The sequence below is a fragment of the Colias eurytheme genome, chromosome 3 (assembly GCF_061535395.1).
Source record: "Colias eurytheme isolate Ceu_HAF_F1 chromosome 3, ilColEury1 Martin Lab GWU primary, whole genome shotgun sequence".
NCBI classification, from domain to species: domain Eukaryota; kingdom Metazoa; phylum Arthropoda; class Insecta; order Lepidoptera; family Pieridae; genus Colias; species Colias eurytheme.
In genome coordinates this window covers 9,746,636-9,769,351 of record NC_142982.1, presented here as the reverse complement: position 1 = coordinate 9,769,351, position 22,716 = coordinate 9,746,636, and the positions used below count along the sequence as shown (strand labels likewise).

The window sequence follows — 22,716 nt, the reverse complement described above, 5'->3', positions numbered from 1 at the left end:
GAGCCTGAAAAAAATATGATAGCGGCAGTACACATGGGGCCAAGGCGTTGGGCCAACGTGTTGGGAAAAAATGAAGGATACCAAGATTCCTGTTCACACATTGGCGTACTGATCATTCTGCATTGGCGCTTCAAAGATGGACGTAGTCCGTAGAAGTTCTTGCAGCCGCGGCAATTTATTTATATACAGTGCGTTTAATTATTATGCATCAATAACAATGAGTGTACTCTGCCGTCTGCGATGATACCATTTTCCAATCTCTATTGTCCTTTTTTTATATCTGTATAAATAAAACATTATTATGTTTAGATTTTTTCAAATGTTTAAAATGTGTACATTTTAGGTACATTTAATTTAATTTTAACTACCTATAAAACGAAAATTTAAAGATTAGATTTTAGATATTATTATATTAAATGATAATATTATTTATGTAATAAAGCACAATTTGATCAAAATCATGCTCATTGTATATTGTTATTTAATTTTTAAGAACAAGTAACTTTTTAATACTATTTTACTCATTTTATAAATATATTCATTTTTTTATCGCATTGTATGAAAGTGAGATAAGAAAAACATCTAGAATTATATAATAAATAGAAAATAGAACATCTAATTTTTTGAGTCATTATATGGTTTTATTTTTGTGTAGTTCATGCCGTGGATTCCAAATTATTCCTTCATGTCGATACAATTCTACGAATTGTAAAACCTCGGCGCCGCCATCGCTATCGGAACATGGTTAAACGTAAATTTCATTGACGCGCAACGATACTGTCTCCGCTGACGAGTAACAACAAACTGAACAAGACACCAACGTGTGAACGCTGTTTGTGGAGCGCGCCAAGATCCTTTGATGTGTGCACAAAAAACCGACAACATTCGGTTGGCCTGCCAATATTGGCGCCAACTAGGCTAATGAAGCCAACATACCGCCAAGTAGCTCTCTACACGTTGGCCCAACCCGTTGGCCCAACACGTTGGCCCAATGTGTACTGCCACCATGAGAATGAGTTTGTTCTGTGGTGTCAATGTGAAATGTCAAACATGTTATGACTTGAGAGCTCACTTGAAAGTTACAGAATTTTTCAAAATCTTGTAATCGCGGACAACTTTATTCAAAGTGAATTTTGATCGAATGTATAAAAATGAGCTTAAAACGACATTCTCAAAATAAAAATGAACAGTCTATAAGTCAATATAAAAAGCGTAAAGATAATAAAAGTTACTTGGAAACCGTTTTAGAAGAGAGCGGTCTGATTTTGTCATCGCCTCCAGATAAATGTATTGCATCGCAGGAAACTGTACATATCATACGCAACATAAAGAAGAATCTTCAAAAACATATTAACTATCCATGTAACGTATCAGAATTTTTTACTGACTTACAGAAAGATTGTAATGATTTAAATGTATTCAAGCATTACTTATATCCTAATATTGTAAGAACTTCTTCTGAAATCGGTGAACTTGCAATAAATGATAGTGTAATTAAGATTCTCTTGAATATTCCCATTTTACAAGTGAAACTTATAGATCACATCTTTGAGAAAGCAATCGATTTAGCTGCAGATTCTAAATGTGGACCATGGATTCAAATGATATTGAAAAGTTTCTCTACTTTAGATAACTTAATAGATGGTGAGAAAATATCCACAAATCTTATTAACTTGCTAGACATTGCATCAGAAAAGATGGTTCGACTTGAAATTATTACTGCCATACCAGATATAATTGGAGATCAGGAACATGACAATATTGCTACAGAAATGAGCAGAATTTTATCAGAAGACCATGATCTTATTCCTGCAATATTAGACTGCTTATCATACCTTTGTTTATCTGATGATCAATATGAACAATTGCAAAGGAAAACTCTAAGTATTTTAACCGGCTTATCAAAGTGTAACTATTTTGCCAACTTTGTAAAATTTTTACTTATACCTGGCCGTATGACGGAGAGTCAATACATAGAAGTTACTTTTAATTTGAGAAATGCACTGGGTTGGTCTACATCTATTGCAAAGCCACAAGATATTGCATCCAGCCAAGTACTTACTGCCGCTGCAATAAGAAACAGCATTGTTTCATCAAAAAATATAGCAAATGCATGGATGAAAGTTGTATCAAATTGTAAAGATAGTAATGATCACAAGCCTATTGATTTTATAATCTTGTTGATATTATATTCAACTTCAGAAGAGAGACAGAAGCAAGTGGAATTGCTGCTGAATAAGCATATTAAATTAAATATTCTAAAGGATGAATTGATAGATGATGCATTTGATAAGTTTAAGCCTATATTGGAAGTCAATTTAAGATATCTCATAAACCTTTCAAATTGTCTCCTAAAAACAAAATCAAACCCAGTGATACAGACTTTTGCAACACATATTTACACTTTAATGTTTTCAAAACTGGAAGAATGTAGACAGACAATAGTTGCGGAACTTCTGCAATTGGGTTTGGATTGTAAACAGAGTATGATGAACATTTTGTTAATTCTAAATAATGTTGCATTAAAAGATGTAACTATACTTAAACCACAATGCATACAAATGCTGACTCTGTTAGATAGAATGGATGACATGAGCTTACCAGAATTAAGGGCTACCATGAACTTACTCTGTTGCCTTGCATATACTTGTGAAAATTCTGTGATTAGAGATGACATTCATATGATTATAAGAAAGGAATTGGGTAGTTCAAATCCTACAATAAAATTGCAAGGTGTTATTTCTGGAATACATGCAGTTAAATACTTAATGGCAACCAAAAGTGATGATGAGCAAAGCTTAGAATTACCAGATGATGTCAGCTATAGTTCTGTACACCACTTAGCTGATGGCAACTTGAGAGAAGCAGCTCAAATTATAGAGCTCATAAGTAGAAGTACAAGGCAGTTCCCTGATATGATTGTTTTTTTCTATGATGAACTCTGCAAGGTGGTTCAACCTGCTAATGATATGAATAGAAATTTCTTAGCATGGCTAACTGATGCTGTGACCAATGATTTACAACAAAATTTTATAGTAGACAATCTAGAAAATAATAGAATTGGAGAAATTAAACTGACCATGCAACATTGCCTAAATTCTGATAGTGAAATTGAAGAGACAATTGCAATAAATATTGGTGGATTAGTTTTACAACAAAGAGATGATGTGAATATTTGTCTTTTGCCACCCTTATTTCAACTTGTTCAAACTTTACATTTAAGACACCATCAGGGCAATCTATCAAGTATTGATGCACTACTTGGCTGCCCAATTATAATGCCAGTTTTTGACATTGATTTGTTAGATGATATGGATAGTCAAAATATTCAAATTCAACTCGATTGTTTGTATTATTGTGTAAATTGGATAAGAGAGCTTATTAACGCCTTTGCATCTCAAAATGACCCTGCACTGAAGCCTAAAATATTTGTAAGAATAACACAAGCTCAACAGTTAGAAGATTTGATTGGGAAAATTCTTATTTCAACTAATATAACATATAATTTCCCTAATAATTCATTCAGTTTGAATGATAGAGAACAAGGAGATAAAAGACAAATTAAAAGCAATAAAAATAGTAAGATAAAATCGCAAAAAACAGTTAATCAAGATGAAACTATTCTTCCTGAAACTGGAAGAACCCAAGTAAGCCAAAATAATAAGCCATTCAAAAATAATATTGAATTAATAAGTAACGTCAATTTCAGACCACTAAGTTTTGGTATCATCAATGTAGTCAAAAATGATTTGACCGAAGGTGATGATATTAAAGACGATGATGCGGAAATAACGATTTGCGTCCTTAAATATGTTTTAAAAAACGTTTGCGTCAATATTGAACCAGTTTTGATTTCCAAAATAAAACAGCAAACCTTTTTATCAAAACGTAATAACAGTGATGTATATGATAAGGCTAAAGCGGAAGAATATGCAAAGAGCATAAGCACAATTCTGCCAAATATCGTAAATCATTTAAAATGTATTGCATCTTACTTAGATACTCATACCACAGCAGATACTCAAAATGATAGTGGATTTATGTATACGTCGAAGATGATTGATTTTGTTATTTGCTTGGAATATATCTTTAATATGTGTACGGTATATTTTAAATGGATGGGATTTAAACATAGCAATATTCCATTATTGAAAACGTCATTACGAACTTTTGTTACTGTGGAGCACGAAAATACAGTCTCTCTGAAAGATTTATTATTACTGGTTACTAAGTTTTTACAAAAACATGAGAAATACTGTCTTCAACTTTCAACCGCTGTTTCGTTAATAGAATTTCTTAAAGCCCTGCAAGAGTATTCCACTAATTCTACCATTTTAAAGATTTTAAGAGAGACTGCGGAAAATTTCTTGTCCAAGGAATGGAAAACTCCCGATGGAGTTTTAGAGAGGGGTTTATTATTTAATCAAAGTATTGATAGTCTAGCTAAAGTATTTTTAATTAATAATGAACTGTTAGAACTTAAAAAAATAACAGTTTCTCTAACAAGAGATATAGAGTATTTAACGAACCGCAACAGCGCGTTACCTTGTTATAAAAGTATAAATAAAGCAAACTTTGCCATTTTTTATAGAAACTTGGGCACTGCTCTGAATAAATTAACAAAAGATCGATTAAATGATGGCCTGACAAATTCAGAACATTTAGGATTATGGAAAGATGTAACATTTATTCTTAAGTGTATGGCGGATATAGCGAAAACTTTAGACAATAGAAATAATCTATCGGCCTTTTTTAAGAAATCTTTGCCTATGATAAAATTATTCTTGTCACACGGAATACCAATACTTGAAATACAATTTAAAAACGAGACACAAGAAGTTCTAGAAATATTAAAAACTCTACAACAATCAACAAGATTTCTACAGTCGCTATGTTGTCATTCTCGGTTAAAGAAAGATTCTGCATTAATGGGCAAAGTCCCTTACGTGAGACAAATGCTCGAAACGTTAATATATAAAGTTAAAGCTGCATTAACTGCGAATAATTGTTCTGAAGCTTTTTGGATGGGTAATCTTAAAAACAAGAATATTCACGGTGAAGTTATAGCAACTCAACAAAGCGTTGAAAGTGAAGATTCTGTTGAAGACTGTGATGAACAATTACCTGAAGACGAAGATAGTGATGATACAGATGATGAAATGCTTAATCCTGATTCTAAAAGTTTAAGCGATATTGTATAATGTTAATAAATTCATATGAAACGTTCTTATTTATTTATTTGTTATTAAAATCCAAAATATTCGTACTTGAGAAAGAATTTTAGTGTGGTCGATTATTATGGATAGGACACCACGAAGAAAATCTGTGCGACAAGCGCGTCGGCGCGGGGCGTTTAGTGAGTCATACACTTTGAAGATATTCTGCCTCATAATACTTATAAATCAATGAAACAAAAAAAAATTGGTTTGAGACGATTGACTCTAACAAGTGTTCCTGGTACAAATAGTATAGTGGCAATGGCCTCTCTACTCTCTAGTACGTAGTACCTCAATGACCTAATTATTTAAATTGTATACGTATCGTACTATGCACTGTTCAGTATTCAGCTAACAAAATAGGTATGTTAAACTAAAACCTTTCTAGAGAATCCATTGAATAAAAATTATAGAAAATAGTTGTGGTTAGGGAGCCAGGTGCAAATTTGGTTCATTATTTCCTCTCAAGAGATAATTCGTCAGACGCATGAGAGTATAGTATTATAAAGCCTCGTGAACGTCAGCTGGCGCTCGGTTGGGGGGGTGAGCGGTTGTAGCCTCCCACGCACATAGGAAAAAAAATACATTCATTAATTCATTTCCTCTCAGCTAAAAATTTGTCAAATTGTAGCTAACCCAATATCTCAACGAAAAAAAATAGTCAGCTGGTTACAACATGGTGTATTATACGTCAGCTGGTGTCTCGAACATGAAAGTTAAATTTAAAGAAAAATTTATTTTCCGTTATTTCCTCTCAAACAAAAATTTACCTGATGATAGCTTATATGTAACTGTGGATAAATATATATGTCAGCTGGCTGTATCTTGGTGGAAAAACCGTCAGCTGATACGGGAGGCTACAACCGCTCTTCCCCCCAACCGAGCTCCAGCTGACGTTCACGAGGCTTCATAATACTATACTTTGATGCATTTTACTAATTACCGCTTGAGAGGAACTTGGTCATAAAATCTGCTGCTGGCTCCCGGACCATGCGGTTTTCGATAATCATGAACAGACGTGGATTTTTTTATAATCCATAGTAAATATTCATAATAACAGTATGTACTTTATCTCTTCATGGAAAAGTAAAGAATTGAATACTTACCACAGTGCAACTAATACAGAAAAGAACAATAACATTAAGGTTATAAATAAAAATACATAATTGATGGTTATGTCACATTTATTATAAGATACTTAGTACAATCTCTGGGGTGGTCCCATAGTTGACTTCATGTGGAGCGACCTCACATTCTGCCAGTGCTTTTTGAGCAGAGAAACTAAGAAGTTGATAGACAAATGGACGTTTTGTGCGAGCTCATCAGCACTCATGTCAACGTGACCAACCGCTACGGAAAGACAAAGTACCTGTAAACAAAACAATCAATATTAAATACCTACAAAAACACTAAAATTGTTGATATTCACATATTTTTTTTTCTGAATAACTTTCATTCAGAATTCATTAAGAATAAATATTTGTACATATAAAGGAAAAGCAGGTAAGATTTCTGAATTAAGCTTTGTTTTGATAATGTTACAATTAGCAATGCAATTAAAAAGGATTATAACAAAATTGAAATTTTACAAAATTCTGGAAACATACGAAGTAGCAAATCAGGCCTAAAATATATAGTAACAGCACAAAGTACATAACATAAATTAATATATTACCTTCTTCATCTGGAACTTGATGGTGGCCTTAACCTCATCAATCTTCTGCGTCATGGACTCCTGGTGGGAGAGGAGACCAGGGAACTTGCCGGCCTTGTTGAGACCGGGACCCAAGAGACGCGGGATCTGTTTGATGAGAGACTCTGACGCAAGGAAGGCATCATACCTGGAAAATAAATAAATAAATAATCATCTATTTGCACCATTATATCTTACAAAAATTTAATGACCCCGGCTCCTAATTGTAAACTGTTTTTCAGGAGTAAAATGTAGTATGTTTAATTAGATATACTTAAAGAAAGCATTTATGTTTAACAAACCAGGATAGATATTTATTTTAAGATACCTATACTAATACAGAAGAACTCCCCGATTATCCGAATCACAAAAAATTGACCAAAAAAAGTCAAAGTGCGCTATTATTCTTCCCCCCGCGAAGCCAGTGTTTGCGCGTCAAGTCTTGACTTGACTTGTTGTGCCTACACTGACTTGAGATGTTTAAAAAACAATGATTTTTATTTCTAAACTTGTATATAAGTAGGTACATTTTATTTATATATTTAAAACATGTGAAAATTGCATGTTTCTTTCATTTAATTCAATAAAAATATAGTGCAATATCAAAACGTAGCTTTTATTCTCTCCAATTGCAAATTAAAAAAAAATCTGATTATCCGAATGGGTCCCGGACCCCATTAATTCGGATAATTGGAGTTCTACTGTATTATAAAGCTGAAGAGTTTGTTTGTTTGAACGCGCTAATCTCAGGAACTACTGGTCCGATTTGAAAAATTATTTCAGTGTTAGATAGCTCATTTATCAAGGAAGGCTATAAGCTTATATTACTTATATATATATATATATATACAGTGGTGGTCGTTTAATTAGAAACACGTAACACGATGAAGTAGTCATCAAATTCATTTAACATTTATGTATTAACGTATTAGAGATTAAGTATTATTTCATATGTAATAGAACACCCGTTTATCTAGTTTTATAAGAAATTGCTTAATTTTAATCAAACGTTAGCTTAAATTAATAAAATTAAACAACTTTAAGTGAAGTCTGATTTCCGAGTATTTTCAGTCTGGACAACAAATTAGAAACAGCATGGTTCAAGTGTTCCAAAGTCTAAACCTGTTGAAATGCCACCAATATTTTTTTCTTCTACACATATTTGCACCGTTTTTTAAACATTCTATCTAAAAGTTTCTGAAAATTAATTTGCTTTGCAGTAAAAATGGGTAAAAGTAAGATTTGTGACCCATCAACATGAAAAATGATTTTAAGCTTACATTTTGACAAAAACTAGAGTTACAGGAAAATTGAAAATCATTTAGAGTGTTCGATAAAAATATATTCAATGCTATAGTTTATTTAAAAGAGCATGGTACTTCCGATCAAGTGCCTGGAAAAGCTCGACCATGAAAAACCACTGCACTCGAGGATAGGCAAATGATTCTTTTGGCAAAGATGGATCCATTTAAAAGTTCAAATTCTATTATTAAATTAGGTTTTTTCCGAAGATGAACCTCGCAATGTGTCGATGAGATCGATTCCCAGGCAGTAAGTCGAGGCAAAATTTTTTGGGAGAGACGCCAGAAAAGTACAGCTTCTTACTAGGCAGTACAGGGAACAACGATTTTCATTTACTAAGAAATATTTCTAGTGGACAGTCCGCCAGTGAAAATGTTTTATTTTGGGATGAAACTAAAAATAATTTAATCAATTCTGATGGCAAAGGATACGCGCGTCGTTCAGTTAACCAGGCCTTAGATAATAAAAATAAACAGTTCAGCATGGCGGAGGAAACATTATAGTATGGGCATGTATGGGGTTGTTTTTAGACTGTTATAATCTTTATAGACAACAACGGCTTTACAACGTCGTGGCTTATTTTGTATGAGATTTTGAGACGTTTGCAAAAACATAATATTTTCTAATAGAATTGGAACCATTAAATGGATCCATCTTTGCGAAAAGAATTATTTGCCTATGCTCGCGAGCAGTGGTTTTTCATGGTCGAACTTTTTTAGGGACTTAATCAGAAGTACCATGCTCTTTTAAATAAACGGTATCATTGAATATCTTTTTATCGAACACTCTAAATGATTTGCAATTTTCCTGTAACTCCAGTTTTTGTCAAAATGTAAACTTAAAATTATTTTTCTTGTTGATGGGTCACAAATCTTACTTTTACCCATTTGTACTGCAAAGCAAATTAATTTTCAGAAACTTTTAGATGGAATGTTTAAAAAATGGTGTAAATATTTGTAGAAGAAAAAAATATGGGCGGCATTTCAACAGGTTTTGACTTTGGAACACTCGAACCGTGCTGTTTCTAATTTGTTGTCCAGACTGAAAATACTTGGAAATCAGACTTCACTTAAAGTTGTTTAATTTTATTAATGTAAGCTAACTTTTGATTAAAATTAAGCAATGTCTTGTAAAACTAGATAAACCGGTGATCTATTACATATGAAATAATGCTTAATCTCTAAAACGTTAATACACAAAAGTAAATAAATTTGATGACTACTTCATCCTGTTACGTGTTTCTAATTAAACGTCCACCACTGTATATCATCACGCTACAACCAACAGGAGTGGAGCCACGGGGGTGAAATCACGCGGAGCAGCTAGTTTATGATAATGTTAAGAAGTCTCAGAAACTAAATGGAGCAATATAAATAATCTCTTTCTTACAAAAATGCCACTAAATTATTTTTTAACTTACTTCTTTGCTAGTTTCTTGACAAGCTTCTTGTTCTTGTTAAGCTTTTTCAAAGCCTCGGCATCCATGCAGGGTACACTGAGGGTCTTCGCCTCGTCACAATGTTGCTGGTCACCCAACACACACACTTGCATCTTTGGCCTGGGAATGTACTTTAGCCTGCAAACAAAACACATCTTTTAGCTCTTGAGACTATACATTTATTAAATTGATAGATATTCCTCTTCTAATTATTTCAGTAAAAGTTTATCATCAATATCAGATAATACATGCAATTAATTTTTTATTCATCATATAAATAAAAGGAGTTTCTTTTTCAAAATATCCAGAACGAAGAACATTATAAATCGTAACATTAGGGACATTCGTCGCCTACATAGTTGTAAAGCATTAAACAAATTTTCTACTAAAACTAGCAATTAATAATCTTACCCAAATAAACATACTGGATATCAATATAAATCGGTTAGCCGAAGCTAGCCTACCCATTATTTTAAGACTCTGGGCAAAGTCCCGTCAGATAACTGACTCCCTGGTCCAGGGCCAATTTTGTGGCTTTTATTATTAAATTTAATCAATTTAAAGATACATCATTTGTATCATTAAATTCTTTAACGATAAATGAAACTAGGAAACCACAAAAGTCCCCCTTTCAGGTAAACATACTTGACGGTGCCGGAGAAACGCTTGTCCTTCTGTGGGTCATAGTTCTTCAGACCGATTTGGAGCTCAACAGTCTCCAAAAAGTTACGCTTCTTGTCTTTGGAGGATTGTAAAACGGCATTTACGCACTCGTAAAGGGTATCACGAGATACCTTCGACCTGAAAAGTACACGTTTTATTCAATACTGTGTTATAAATTTTCGGAAATACATTCATAGCGATGTAGATTGGAATTTAATACAAATGCCGATAATTCTTTAAAGATATTTAAATGTATGATCACAGAGATTTTCACAAGTTACTCACATTTTGGCTAGATTAACCTCCGCCTTCAACTAACGCGATACATAAAAAGAATGAAAGATTCGATCTTTCTCAATATCTGTCAATTGTGGAATTGTGTCTGTCAAGTGTCATTTTGAATTCTAACTTTACTGGAGACAAGTCTTTTGGGATTGACCAACTCAATATTTATTATTTTTATTATTTAAATTATAACAAATAAACTTAGAACAAAGTCGCATATTTATGATTTTTGCGTACAACATCAAGAATTAAAGTATTTGGAGAAGCTGGTTGAGGATGTCTGGGATGTGTTTTGTACCATGATGTTGAAGTCAATGCAGGATCATGCAAAAACCAACCATACTGTAACGTAAACGAAAAATTAAAATATTTAAGTATTTCGTATAACAAAATATACTGTTAATGTCTACCAAGTTTTAAATAACCTCAATAGAAGTCACTGGGGGTAATCTGTACATTTCAGCTGGTCCGACAGGTTTAATAACTCCTTTTCGTTTCATCTTTTTAAATCGAATGGACGACCCGTAAGCAAATCCATTTACTCTCCCAATGTAACAATCTATTACTTTTATGGCATCTAGATCTGGACACTGAAATTTTAATTTTGCAAAAGATATTTAACCAAGTTCTAAATTTAGTTAGAAAAAAATAGCATAATACACTATAAATTATTAATTTATTATTATAAAGGTAGTTACCATAAAATAGTAAAAAAAATTATTTTAGTAAAACAGTACCTGTCCTTTCGAATTCAGATTTAATTTAATATTTTCTATTATTTGATCTGCCTGTTCTTTTGTAACCGGTTCGATGTAATCATCCCTCATTGTATCTCTTATGTAGTTTTGCGGTCCAAATAGTGTATGGCCAAAAAATTCCATCGCTTAATGTAATGAAACTCTTCAAAATTGAATTTTGTGATTTTATTAAAATGACTATATGTGAGTTTGAAGTTAATTTTATATATGTCAAAGACATGGACATCGACAATGTTACAATGAGGTTACAATGTTCGTAGTTGGATTGAATTAATCGCCGTTTCCAAGAACAAGGGCTATTTTGAAATTCGGAATAAGTCAATTAATTTTAGTTCAGTTAAGTTGAGCTGCTGGTTTAGGTCAGGGCTCCGTCCATTCGCGACCGGCTACTGACAGACTTTTGGAAAAGTTTATACATAACAGCTAGCAATTCTAAGATGCTTTGATTCTAATTGTAATGTATTTAATTACATAATAAATTTCTGTCTCTCTTCTAACATTTCCATTGTCGTCACTCCACCTTGTAGCATGGCGTCCTACCACACGTCCTACGCTCCCCTTTTTGAAGTGTAAACTTCTTTAGCGGCGTTGGGTATAAAATCTTAAACTCGCGTCAGGACACGTGACCTGATCGAAAAAGCGTAAGACGAATGGATATCAAACATGCTCAACGTTAATAATCAAGTTTTCACTTCTGCCGGCACTCCCGGAGTGCAACCCGTCTTTTTTTTTTGCTTTCCATTCACGTTTTCGAAAAGAAAAACCCCCCTTTCCCGTGAGATTTCCGGGATAAAACCTATTCAATGTGTTAATCCAAGTTACCCTCTATATGTGTGCTAAATTTCCTTGAAATCGGTTGAGTATGCAAACATACATACATATTTACCACATATTTACATCCATACTCACAAACTTTCGCATAATTGTAATATTAGTAAGAAAGCATAGGAAGGATAGGATAGGATATTCCTGTGGGATATTCACATAATATTGCAGATGCATCACAGAATAGGACTATCTTATTTTTTTTTTACATTTACAGCCTTTTACAGCGCGAGCGTGTCCACAGCCAATTTGCAGCACTGTAAATTATGTTCTGTGCGTTTGACAGCTGTGTTTGACATGGTTTGATGGTTTGACAGTGACAGAAAATAGGTAATTTGCTTCGGTTCTATTTTTAAGGCTCAAGCTCTAACTTGTGTAATTAAAAGCTTTCTTTGATACATATTCGTACAATCTATGTAATATATTTAACACCAGAGAATACTAACAATCTCGTTATTTCTAGATGGTCATAATCTGCTTTTAAACATCTCGCAATAATACATAGGTATTTATAAAATACATAATTAACCTTGTAGATATCAGCTTAGTAATTTATTATCTTTTAAGTTGCACGTTATTTGAACAAACATTTTCATTTTCAGTCACGTATTTACACAGCTGCTTCCAGAATTAGTGCTTGCATGCTCTAAAAATTACTAAAATGGACATGGTAAGGCATCAGTCACTTTTCATTTAGTTGTTGTTCATGTTTTTAATAACGTCATCTTATGTGTCATACTTATTCTTATGCAAATTGTATATATTTCATGTCTTTTTTCTATTTAAAGTTTGGTGAAGAAGACAAAAGGAAAGTTCCAGAGATGTTACAAAAAATATTGAGATATGACATACAGATAACAAAAAAGTTTGTGGAGAATGCACAAAGGGTTACTGCTCTAAGGTCACTTGCTAATCACTCCAAATTTTTAGAGGTAAACAAAAAAACATCAATAAACAGTTTTTATTTTTATTGTATTGGAAGATATAAATACCTAGATATACAATTACATATTAATGTTTACTTCTTATATTAATTATTTGATTGTACAAAAAATAAATTGTTGCAGCTATCATGCCATGGGATTGTGTGGCTTGCCGGTTGGCTCACATTTATTTGGCTTTTTAACAATAGTGAGCTGTATCAACTTCAAGTTAATATGTTAATAGGTATGTAAAACTTGAACCACCTGATTTAATATCAATATTATCAAGAAAAAAGGTTATTATACTCAAATGTTTTTTTTTCAGCTCTTATTTTAGATATTATCGTAATAGCAGTAACAAAAGCATTTGTTAGAAGACGTAGGCCAATACCCATGAATAAAATGATACCTGGTAACCCTGATAAGTACTCTTTTCCATCTGGACATGCAAGCCGAGCTGTTCTAATTGCATTTATATTGATGGTTGTGGATCCTATTTCTATTATATTTTATCCACCACTAGTAGCCTGGGTCACTTCAGTGGCAATATCAAGAGTTCTTGCAGAAAGGCACTACTTTTTAGACATATTTGGAGGCATTGGTATTGGGATCTTAGAAGGGCTACTCATGAGTATTTTATGGCTTTCTCAAAGTTCATCAACAAGCATTTTGAATTCATTATCAGATGAAAAACGAGATGGTGGAGAATTTCATGTTTAATCTTTTGCACTTATCAATCAATATGTTTTGTTGTAAATCTAGCTGTTATTAAGTGTTAATTATACTAAATTTTTGTTTTAAATAATCATAAAAAATGTCTTGACCAAAAAAATCCCATTTAGTCAATAATGCAAATAAATAATTTTACTGCATAATTATTATTAGTTTTATTGACACCCAAAATATTCAAACAAACAAAATGATGCGACAGTTTGCCACAGATGTATGTATGGATATTTGTTACTCTTTCTTGTAAATACTACTGAACCCATTACAATGAAATTTGGTATGTAGATATATGAAGACCCAGAATAACACAATGGCTACTTTTTATCCCATCAAACAAGAGATAAGGAAATCAAGCAAGAACAGGAACTATGCGGATTTGTCTTTGATTACGCGCACGAAGACGCTGGGGGAAAGCTAGCATGTTAAGTTCAATTATAATTGAATGTTAACTTTGAGTTATAGACTTTGTGACTTTTGTATATTAATTAATATTATAAGTTATAACATTATTGTTGTGCTGTTGCTCTAATCATCAATGATATATTTTAACGACTTCAGACATTATAAATGTACCTATTGTATTAGCTTAGGTACAAAGTCAGAAGTTTTCAGTAGAATCTATAATATAAAAATGAATCCCAAAATGTGTTGGTAAGCGCATAACTTGAGAACGGCTGAACCGATTTCGTTAATTCTTTTTTTATTATATTCCTTGAAGTACGAGGATGGTTCTTATGTAGAGAAAACGTAAACATGTACCACGGGCGAAGCCGGGGCGGACTGCTAGTATTAATAATAAAACAGGGCAAATTAATAATATACCCAAAAAGACTCGTATATGAACAATGAAAAACTAAATGAGAATGACAGTGGTCAGTGACAGAATAAAACTGACATTACACCGACTTCGCTGGCGCTGCTGACGTGTTTACAAAAACTTATAATAATTTGTTTCTAAATTTCAACTCAATCTTATTATATTTTCACAAATATTACATTTATTCTCAGATTGTCTTCCTTGTTTTAAATTTAATTTATTAAGGTAAAACATTAAAATATAATACCATTTTCTACTGATACGTAAATGTAGCCGGAACTTTCTAGTTTAGCTAGATAATTTTTATTTTTAGGTACAACATGAGAAAACTCAAGGGTCCAGTAAAGGAAACTGCTCGCCAAAAGCGCGAGAGGAAGCAAGAATTTGCGAAAATGCGTCAACAAATTCATACAATAGTCCTTCCAACCGTCGCGGTTGTTTTCATATTGATATGTGTTTATGTTTATTTAAAGACGAGACCCTCTTCAATGCAAGTTGCCTAGATTTATTTATTACTTACTTTTATATGTATTTAAAAATACACATGCCCATCTATTATTGTTATGTACATAAAGAATATTCATATTCATAATATATATAATGGTTGTGAAAAAGATTGATCTTCCAGTTTATTTATTTGTTATATTCCTTAAAAACATATCAAGTGTAAATATTAGGATTTTACAATGTATTTTATTATATATGAATGATGTTGATTAATAATTAATGTATACTGACAAGTAAAGTATTTTCACAAAGTGTTTAGTGAAAATGAAAAGTGTCTTGAATCTTTGTAAATGCATACTGTAAGATTTACAAAAGTATTAACTGAAATATATAATAATTGAAACACTATGTTGTTGGGTTTTATTTGTTATATGTGTACCTTCAATACAGTGATTGCTGTTTTACAAAACAGGGCTAGCCTAGATGTTATTAATTCTGAAAAATGAGTATTTTGCCGTTTTCTGGAAGGGGGAAAGAGGAATTATTAAAATAAAACAAATAAAACTATAACAATAATATAATATCACAGTCTCAATTCCTTTTTATTTTGATGGTACATTTCCGTAGATTCATTATTATATTTACATTTGAAAAAGAAAAAGTATAACAATGATTACCCAAAACAAGATATTGTGTATTAAATTAATTGTGAACATCTAAAAATAATTTGCTAAAAATCAACTGATTGCTATTGTACTATGCCTGTATTATTTGCATCCTTTAGTTGTACTATATTGAGAATTCTTCTCCAAAATAAGGTTAATTTTATTAATATAATTTATTTATTATCATCTAAAATACAATTATTAAGTATCACAACCTACCTCTGACTAAGGAATATAAAATGGGAATAAAATAATTACGATCTAATATGTAACAATTATACATAATATAAAACGGAATGCATACAACAATAATAAAAAAAACCCTTAACAACTTAGTTTATATTTATGAAAATATTTTAGATATAGGTATTTAAGAAGCTTATTAATTACGTATGTAATAAAGTTGATCATTTTGTTTCAAATAAAATGTAAGCCAAATTACCTCTTCAAAGAAAATGTTTTAGAACTAATTCTACTACTACCCAAAAATATCTTATACCCAAACTATCAATAATAAAACATTAATTTTATACAACACCTATCTGAACATTCTATATTGGATAAAAAAAATCCATCCTGCATATACAGTCGACTCCCTTACATTAAGTAAATTCAAAATTGCACATTTGTTCACACATCAATACTGGTTTAAAGGAATACTGTTTTTCTGTTTGCACAGCTGTACTATCCAGCCTAGAAGCCAAAACGACGCTAGTAACATATACAATGCACTTATACAATAGTACTGAGAATATATCGGCAGTTCTAAAGTTTGGATTAGTATAAGAGTGAGTAAAGATTGCAGGCCGGTCCCTATGAGCGTGTTGATGCCGAATATTAGACCGAAACAGCTCTCGTCGCTCAGCTGGCTGGCTATTTTTGCGCTGCAATACAAAATAAATATTAAAATTGAAGTTATTTACATAAATCATGTTTTTTTTTTATTTTTTTTTTATTGGCAATAGGGAAGCGCTCGACCACAATCTCGCCTGATGTTAAGCTGAGATGTGGTCTAAGATGGAATGCGCTTCCCTAGAAGGTACCTGTTCACTCTATGTTGTTGTTGCTGAGTTCAAATTTTATAAGTTTTTAATATTTTTTACTAGATTCTAGTGTTTGTATTCTCTCTTATGTTGTAATTTTATTTTCCACTCATTTCGAGAGAACAATATGTTTTATAAAAAAAAAAGTCATCTAGCCTGTTTGTCTTTCTTATTTATCTATATTGACTAGTACAGCACAATTGTCTACAATAGGCATTTACAATCTCACCTGGCCAAAGTAATAGTGTAGTGATACAACATGCCCATCACAATGTACTCCACGTACGAGACGAACACATTCAGCACGTGTGCGGCCACGAACACAGCGAGTCCCTGTACTAGTCATACTACTAGAAAGTACTGAATTCAATCTTACCTAGCCAGCGTGATGGTGTAGTGATACAGCATGCCCATCACAATGTACCCCGCGTACGAGACGAACACGTTAGGTACGTGTGCGGCCACGAACACAGCGAGTCCCTGTACTGCAGCGACGGGCGCTGGTAGTGATGCGCGTGCGCAGTACGATGATAGGAACGCTCCGAACGCACCCAGGAGCGTTTGTATCGCTTCCACCGCGCCGTTGTACGCAATCTGGTAATTAATAAAAAAAAATTAATTTGTTTTCTACAATTTTTTGGTTCTGTTTTCTTATACAAATAAATCACTCAAATTAAATATTTTTAATTTATTCGCATCATAATAATTTTGACGCAAATAGCCCTAAATAAATAACTTTCTGCTAGAAGAGTAGCATTTTAAAATATTATGGTTTTGAAGTGAAATTACTGCAGGCGCGTTGAGAGGTCGCGTCATGGCAAGACCGTCACGTAATGGAGTAAGGCAACGATTTTGGTATCTTTCCAAAGCATTTTCACTTCTGACACGTGTGATCGGTACACACGCTCTTATTTTTAATTTCTAGTAGGTACAGCGCGGACCACGCGACCACCTTGGGCCGGCTGTACGCGATATCAGCACCAGTAGCTATGTACCCAACCCACCGGCACGTCGCTCTCGCGCTGTATCTGCGCCCACAGCAGCTGCACGTACGTCTGCGCCTGCACGAACAGCGCGAGCGCGGCCGCGTACAGCGCGGACCACGCGACCACCTTGGGCCGGCTGTACGCGATATCAGCACCAGTAGCTATGTACCCAACCCACCGGCACGTCGCTCTCGCGCTGTATCTGCGCCCACAGCAGCTGCACGTACGTCTGCGCCTGCACGAACAGCGCGAGCGCGGCCGCGTACAGCGCGGACCACGCGACCACCTTGGGCCGGCTGTACGCGATATCAGCACCAGTAGCTATGTACCCAACCCACCGGCACGTCGCTCTCGCGCTGTATCTGCGCCCACAGCAGCTGCACGTACGTCTGCGCCTGCACGAACAGCGCGAGCGCGGCCGCGTACAGCGCGGACCACGCGACCACCTTGGGCCGGCTGTACGCGATATCAGCACCAGTAGCTATGTACCCAACCCACCGGCACGTCGCTCTCGCGCTGTATCTGCGCCCACAGCAGCTGCACGTACGTCTGCGCCTGCACGAACAGCGCGAGCGCGGCCGCGTACAGCGCGGACCACGCGACCACCTTGGGCCGGCTGTACGCGATATCAGCACCAGTAGCTATGTACCCAACCCACCGGCACGTCGCTCTCGCGCTGTATCTGCGCCCACAGCAGCTGCACGTACGTCTGCGCCTGCACGAACAGCGCGAGCGCGGCCGCGTACAGCGCGGACCACGCGACCACCTTGGGCCGGCTGTACGCGATATCAGCACCAGTAGCTATGTACCCAACCCACCGGCACGTCGCTCTCGCGCTGTATCTGCGCCCACAGCAGCTGCACGTACGTCTGCGCCTGCACGAACAGCGCGAGCGCGGCCGCGTACAGCGCGGACCACGCGACCACCTTGGGCCGGCTGTACGCGATATCAGCACCAGTAGCTATGTACCCAACCCACCGGCACGTCGCTCTCGCGCTGTATCTGCGCCCACAGCAGCTGCACGTACGTCTGCGCCTGCACGAACAGCGCGAGCGCGGCCGCGTACAGCGCGGACCACGCGACCACCTTGGGCCGGCTGTACGCGGAGCGCGCGTGCCGAGATATTAGAGTCGCCGCGTCGAATACTTGCGTGAGGATCGACGGCTGAAAAGTAGCATAAAGGAATTGGAATCGAAAGTAAATACATTGAAATGGTGACATTTTTAAGTGAGGTAGTTAGATATTTACGCACACCAGAAAGATTAGACTTGCAAGAAACTATTGAGCCACCGTTTGGCAGGTAATTTTATAAGTAGCATAAATATGGAATAAAAAGTAGATAAATAATATTTTGATACAGCAATAGATAATTTTTACAGATTTTATATTTATGAATATTATTATGAGATGTAATAACTTACCGTTTTTATAGGTGCTTGTTTTTCTACAGGTATATTGATATCTATTTGTCCGGCACTAACTATTGATCTTCTGTGGAAGTAAATACCGTATGGAACCGGCGGTAGCCAGAACGCCCAGAAGGTTGCTAAGATTTGTGCTAAAAAGGGAGAAAACGATATTGTTTAATCATGTATGTTTTTAATCATATTGTATGGTTTGGATTACTATCAAACTAAATCATAATCAAAGTGAGAACACATAACATCAGAATAGTAGTAAAGTTTCCAAGCTTCTAATCAGTACTAATTCATTGTGATTTGTGGCATAGAAGAGGGAATGTTTTTTCTGCAGGATATTTAACTGTAGTCTTTTAATAATACTAATCTTTGCATTGTTTGTTGACAGAAACAACTGAAAACAAGAAATTAACGGGTCATCAAACATTTTAATCTAAATTAAACATTGATATAAACAATATGTACATCAATCACATAAAAGAAATTAATCAATAAAATTTGTTACTGACCTTCACAAAACTGAAGGAGTATAGATAAAAAATAATAAGGCATTGATTATAGCTAGCTTATAAATAACTGACTTATCATTCTTAATGTTTTATGCAATTCATTCTCTTTACTTTTGTATATTTTGTAAAAGAAGTTTTTATTTCTATTTAATTATAGAAGACAGATATTATGATTTATTAAGTACTCTAAGATATAATGGTTTTAATTAATGACTTTATGGTTTGCAAGCCGCTAAAATAATTATATACCTATACAAGCGGTCCAACCCGACTCGTACTTCAAGGAATATTATAAAAGAAATAACGAAATCGGTTCAGCCATTCTCGAGTTATGCATTTACTAACACATTTGCGATTCATTTCTATATAACAGATACCTATATTTTGATTTGGGTATTAACCTGTTCGGAATTGCAAATAGTATTATAATAACAAAACAAAGGAACATGTTCTTAACTTATCTCTATACAAACAAAACTAACACACTTTAATCTGGTTAAGGCAGGTTCCTTATTTACCATAGTATATTAAGACTCAAGATGTATCTCAGAATGATTCATTGTAAAAGCTAATGTGTTCATACTAGTCTAGTATCATAATCTTATGACATTATTTGCATCAAATGATAAGATAGCTTATAAATTATAATAATAAGTAACATAGCCTACTTTCAGATGGAATGCAGCAATTCTCTTGATTAAGAAAAAAAAATGTTGTGTGGTTTTATGAAACCACGGTAAAAGTGAAACAGTTCGAACGGTTCCGAACACTGCTTTGTGTAGCGCATGTCGCGTGACGGTCGGCTGCCGAGTAGGTATACCTACTCGGCAGCCGCGATACACGCGACATGCGCTACACAGACCAAAAAGTTTGAGACAATGTAATAAAAGTTTCACTTTAAAAACAAGAAAAAACGAAATATTTCAGTTTTATGATGATAAAACTTATATGAAATGAGCAACTATAGAATTTCTGTAAAGAATCTTCCTTCAAAGCAAAGGGTAATAAAAACGAATTTGAAAATGACTATTCAAAAATTAAGCCAGCTGAATTAACATGTGTTTTATTTGTTTTTTAAATTTTCTCGTCCTTGTATTGGTCTGAGGCATTCTATGTGAATACAGAGAGAAGAAAAAATATTTGAAGATAATATTTATTTCTTTCCAAAATTATGAAAAGATTTAAATATTTAGAACAATTATCCAATAATCTTGTTTAGACTTCAAGCTTATTTGGTATTTAATGAGCACTATAGTTACCTCACTTAAAAGTAGTCTCACTATGAAAATTTAATATCATAAAGTCCACTATTGCAAGTTTCAGTCCAGTGACTCAGTTTCAATCAAGGTTAATTAGTAATTGAACTACATTACCTATGAGAAGTATACTTAACCATTATATGAATAAAGTACACTTTTTTTTAATACATCTGGACTATGACTTTAGTCACAGGGATTGATTCAAGATGGACAATTTATTGTATGGGGAATTCATTTACATAGAAAAAGAAGAATAAAAAAGAAGTTAAAGAAAATTTAGACAGCTTATTTAAAGTTACAGGTCCAGTAGTTCCTGAGAGTAGCATGTTTGAACAAGCAGACTCTTCAGTATTATATCATAGAAGATTATTTATAATTTTAAGCTTGTGTTATTTGTTTACTTTCTGAACCTGTTTTTATATGATAGTTATATGAAAAAACAGTAATTATAAATGAAATTGAGATAAATTTTAATTTTAAGACTAATTTATTGTTCATACATACCTGTAAATGTAATATAGTTAAGGTCTCTATAGTCCATGGCTTCATAATGAATGAGTAGTTGTGAGCTGACTCCAGAAAGAAAACGGCCAGTAAGTGCTGCTATTCTAGTATAAGAAGATACTCTAGAATATTTTGCGGTGTCAACCTAAAAATATGTATTTATTTTAATATTATATTCTATGTAATAGATCCAGTTTCTAGATATAAATTTGCATGTTTATTCTTATAAAATTTAATGTACCTTCTACTTCTAAAAAAAACTTACTTTTGCGTAGATGTATGTGAGGTAAGCAACCTCTGTGGCCATGTAAATCCCATATAAGAATTGGGATACTTGTAGCCATTCTAAACTTGAAGTCCACAGCAATACAGCATACACTGAGATCCCACTTAATCCTATAAAACGTAATATTTTCATAAGTTAATTATGTATTAAATCCATACTCAAATTGGTGTATTGTACAAAATAATCAATTGAAGATATTTAATTTATAATGTTTGACTTAAAATGATTAATGAAGCGTAGTAATAAAATAACATGCTAGTTTAAGTCACACTCAATAAATAAATTGTAAATTTTATAAAATTAAAAACTGTTAACTCTCACCTGAAAGTATTATAACTGGCTTGAATCGTAAGAAGTCTGTGATGAGGAACACAACAACTAATAGCGCCAAATAAGAATAAGTACCAACAGGATAAACATCTCTGTTTAACTGAGATTCAGTTATATTCCTCCATTGGCCTAGTAAAAACTCTGTCACAAAAGGTTCCGACGGCCGGATTTCTCGTAAAGTTCCAAACAAACATAAAATAAGAGTTATCTTGATCCAAGCGAGCATGTTGTGCGTCTTTTAAGATCTTACAAGAACTGAATGAAAACAGTACGAGATTTGATAAGCGTCTATGAATGCCGGTCTGTTCCTGTGATCATCCAACGGAGTATCTTTGTGTACTTTGGGCACACATGATAATAATTTTGCCTTTACAACCAGCAATATGTTTATAATTTGTTACTTGGTGCATTTTTTTGTTGTTAACACTTACGTAAGTTGCTAAGTCTGCAAATATTAATTAAATACTTTTTTTATCGAATAATAATTGTTTCGAGATCTTGGATTTATATATTTTTCGTCTATTAAACATTTGTCTTAACGAACACAAGGTACATCAATATTATGATTATTCATTTCATTTTGTTTTATTTTAAATCCTATGGCGCCACATAACCTTCAT

General features: G+C 33.9%; 6 protein-coding genes across 7 annotated transcripts; 3 read left to right on the top strand and 3 right to left on the bottom strand.

Annotated features, from left to right (window-relative positions):
* Positions 1-1,052: 1,052 nt before the first annotated feature.
* On the top strand, positions 1,053-5,356 carry Fancd2 (Fanconi anemia complementation group D2). Its single transcript, XM_090120041.1, has one exon. The coding sequence runs from the start codon at positions 1,152-1,154 to the stop codon at positions 5,199-5,201; it is 4,050 nt and encodes a 1,349-aa protein (XP_089976167.1). The 5' UTR covers positions 1,053-1,151; the 3' UTR covers positions 5,202-5,356.
* A 1,026-nt stretch (positions 5,357-6,382) lies between these two features.
* Positions 6,383-10,712, bottom strand: RpL10Ab (ribosomal protein L10Ab). Its single transcript, XM_090120039.1, has 5 exons — positions 10,598-10,712; positions 10,295-10,450; positions 9,632-9,787; positions 6,892-7,057; positions 6,383-6,585 (listed from the first exon to the last, which is right to left on the bottom strand). Coding segments are annotated over exons 1-5 (651 nt in total). The 5' UTR covers positions 10,600-10,712; the 3' UTR covers positions 6,383-6,414.
* An 86-nt stretch (positions 10,713-10,798) lies between these two features.
* Positions 10,799-11,478, bottom strand: LOC149909908 (uncharacterized). Its single transcript, XM_090118309.1, has 3 exons — positions 11,335-11,478; positions 11,023-11,187; positions 10,799-10,939 (listed from the first exon to the last, which is right to left on the bottom strand). Exons 1-3 carry the CDS (start codon positions 11,476-11,478, stop codon positions 10,799-10,801), a joined length of 450 nt encoding a protein of 149 aa, XP_089974435.1.
* A 1,016-nt stretch (positions 11,479-12,494) lies between these two features.
* Positions 12,495-13,970, top strand: LOC149909907 (polyisoprenoid diphosphate/phosphate phosphohydrolase PLPP6). Of its 2 annotated transcripts, XM_090118294.1 has the most exons (5): positions 12,495-12,685; positions 12,783-12,850; positions 12,969-13,112; positions 13,248-13,347; positions 13,429-13,970. In XM_090118294.1, the coding sequence occupies exons 2-5, from the start codon at positions 12,842-12,844 to the stop codon at positions 13,821-13,823; spliced, it is 648 nt and encodes a 215-aa protein (XP_089974420.1). In that variant the 5' UTR covers positions 12,495-12,685; positions 12,783-12,841; the 3' UTR covers positions 13,824-13,970. The 2 variants fall into 2 exon arrangements, with proteins under 2 accessions (XP_089974420.1, XP_089974428.1); XM_090118302.1 differs by lacking the exon at positions 12,783-12,850.
* Positions 13,971-14,725: 755 nt separating this feature from the next.
* On the top strand, positions 14,726-15,504 carry LOC149909906 (single-pass membrane and coiled-coil domain-containing protein 4). The gene is made up of 2 exons (XM_090118282.1): positions 14,726-14,874; positions 14,963-15,504. The coding sequence occupies exon 2, from the start codon at positions 14,970-14,972 to the stop codon at positions 15,150-15,152; it is 183 nt and encodes a 60-aa protein (XP_089974408.1). The 5' UTR covers positions 14,726-14,874; positions 14,963-14,969; the 3' UTR covers positions 15,153-15,504.
* Positions 15,505-16,266: 762 nt separating this feature from the next.
* LOC149909905 (thiamine transporter 1-like) lies at positions 16,267-22,654 on the bottom strand. Its single transcript, XM_090120038.1, has 7 exons — positions 22,088-22,654; positions 21,746-21,876; positions 21,481-21,625; positions 19,212-19,348; positions 18,769-18,954; positions 17,181-17,398; positions 16,267-16,645 (listed from the first exon to the last, which is right to left on the bottom strand). The coding sequence occupies exons 1-7, from the start codon at positions 22,320-22,322 to the stop codon at positions 16,399-16,401; spliced, it is 1,299 nt and encodes a 432-aa protein (XP_089976164.1). The 5' UTR covers positions 22,323-22,654; the 3' UTR covers positions 16,267-16,398.
* Positions 22,655-22,716: the final 62 nt, after the last annotated feature.

What these genes read in the sequence shown, in the direction of transcription:
- Fancd2 (XM_090120041.1), top strand. Translation starts at nt 1,152, where the DNA reads ATGAGCTTAAAACGACATTCTCAAAATAAAAATGAACAGTCTATAAGT.
- RpL10Ab (XM_090120039.1), bottom strand. An exon ending in CGTTTCTCCGGCACCGTCAA is followed by an intron (nt 9,788 to 10,294) that starts GTATGTTTACCT and finishes TTTTGTTTGCAG; the next exon opens with GCTAAAGTACATTCCCAGGC. An exon ending in GTCAAGAAACTAGCAAAGAA is followed by an intron (nt 7,058 to 9,631) that starts GTAAGTTAAAAA and finishes TTTATTTTCCAG; the next exon opens with GTATGATGCCTTCCTTGCGT.
- LOC149909908 (XM_090118309.1), bottom strand. Translation starts at nt 11,478, where the DNA reads ATGGAATTTTTTGGCCATACACTATTTGGACCGCAAAACTACATAAGA. An exon ending in ATCTGAATTCGAAAGGACAG is followed by an intron (nt 11,188 to 11,334) that starts GTACTGTTTTAC and finishes TTAAAATTTCAG; the next exon opens with TGTCCAGATCTAGATGCCAT. An exon ending in CCCCAGTGACTTCTATTGAG is followed by an intron (nt 10,940 to 11,022) that starts GTTATTTAAAAC and finishes TTTACGTTACAG; the next exon opens with TATGGTTGGTTTTTGCATGA.
- LOC149909907 (XM_090118294.1), top strand. An exon ending in ATCACTCCAAATTTTTAGAG is followed by an intron (nt 13,113 to 13,247) that starts GTAAACAAAAAA and finishes AAATTGTTGCAG; the next exon opens with CTATCATGCCATGGGATTGT. An exon ending in TCAAGTTAATATGTTAATAG is followed by an intron (nt 13,348 to 13,428) that starts GTATGTAAAACT and finishes TTTTTTTTTCAG; the next exon opens with CTCTTATTTTAGATATTATC.
- LOC149909906 (XM_090118282.1), top strand. Translation starts at nt 14,970, where the DNA reads ATGAGAAAACTCAAGGGTCCAGTAAAGGAAACTGCTCGCCAAAAGCGC.
- LOC149909905 (XM_090120038.1), bottom strand. Translation starts at nt 22,322, where the DNA reads ATGCTCGCTTGGATCAAGATAACTCTTATTTTATGTTTGTTTGGAACT. An exon ending in GCCAGTTATAATACTTTCAG is followed by an intron (nt 21,877 to 22,087) that starts GTGAGAGTTAAC and finishes TACGTTTTATAG; the next exon opens with GATTAAGTGGGATCTCAGTG. An exon ending in AACAAGCACCTATAAAAACG is followed by an intron (nt 18,955 to 19,211) that starts GTAAGTTATTAC and finishes GCTACTTTTCAG; the next exon opens with CCGTCGATCCTCACGCAAGT.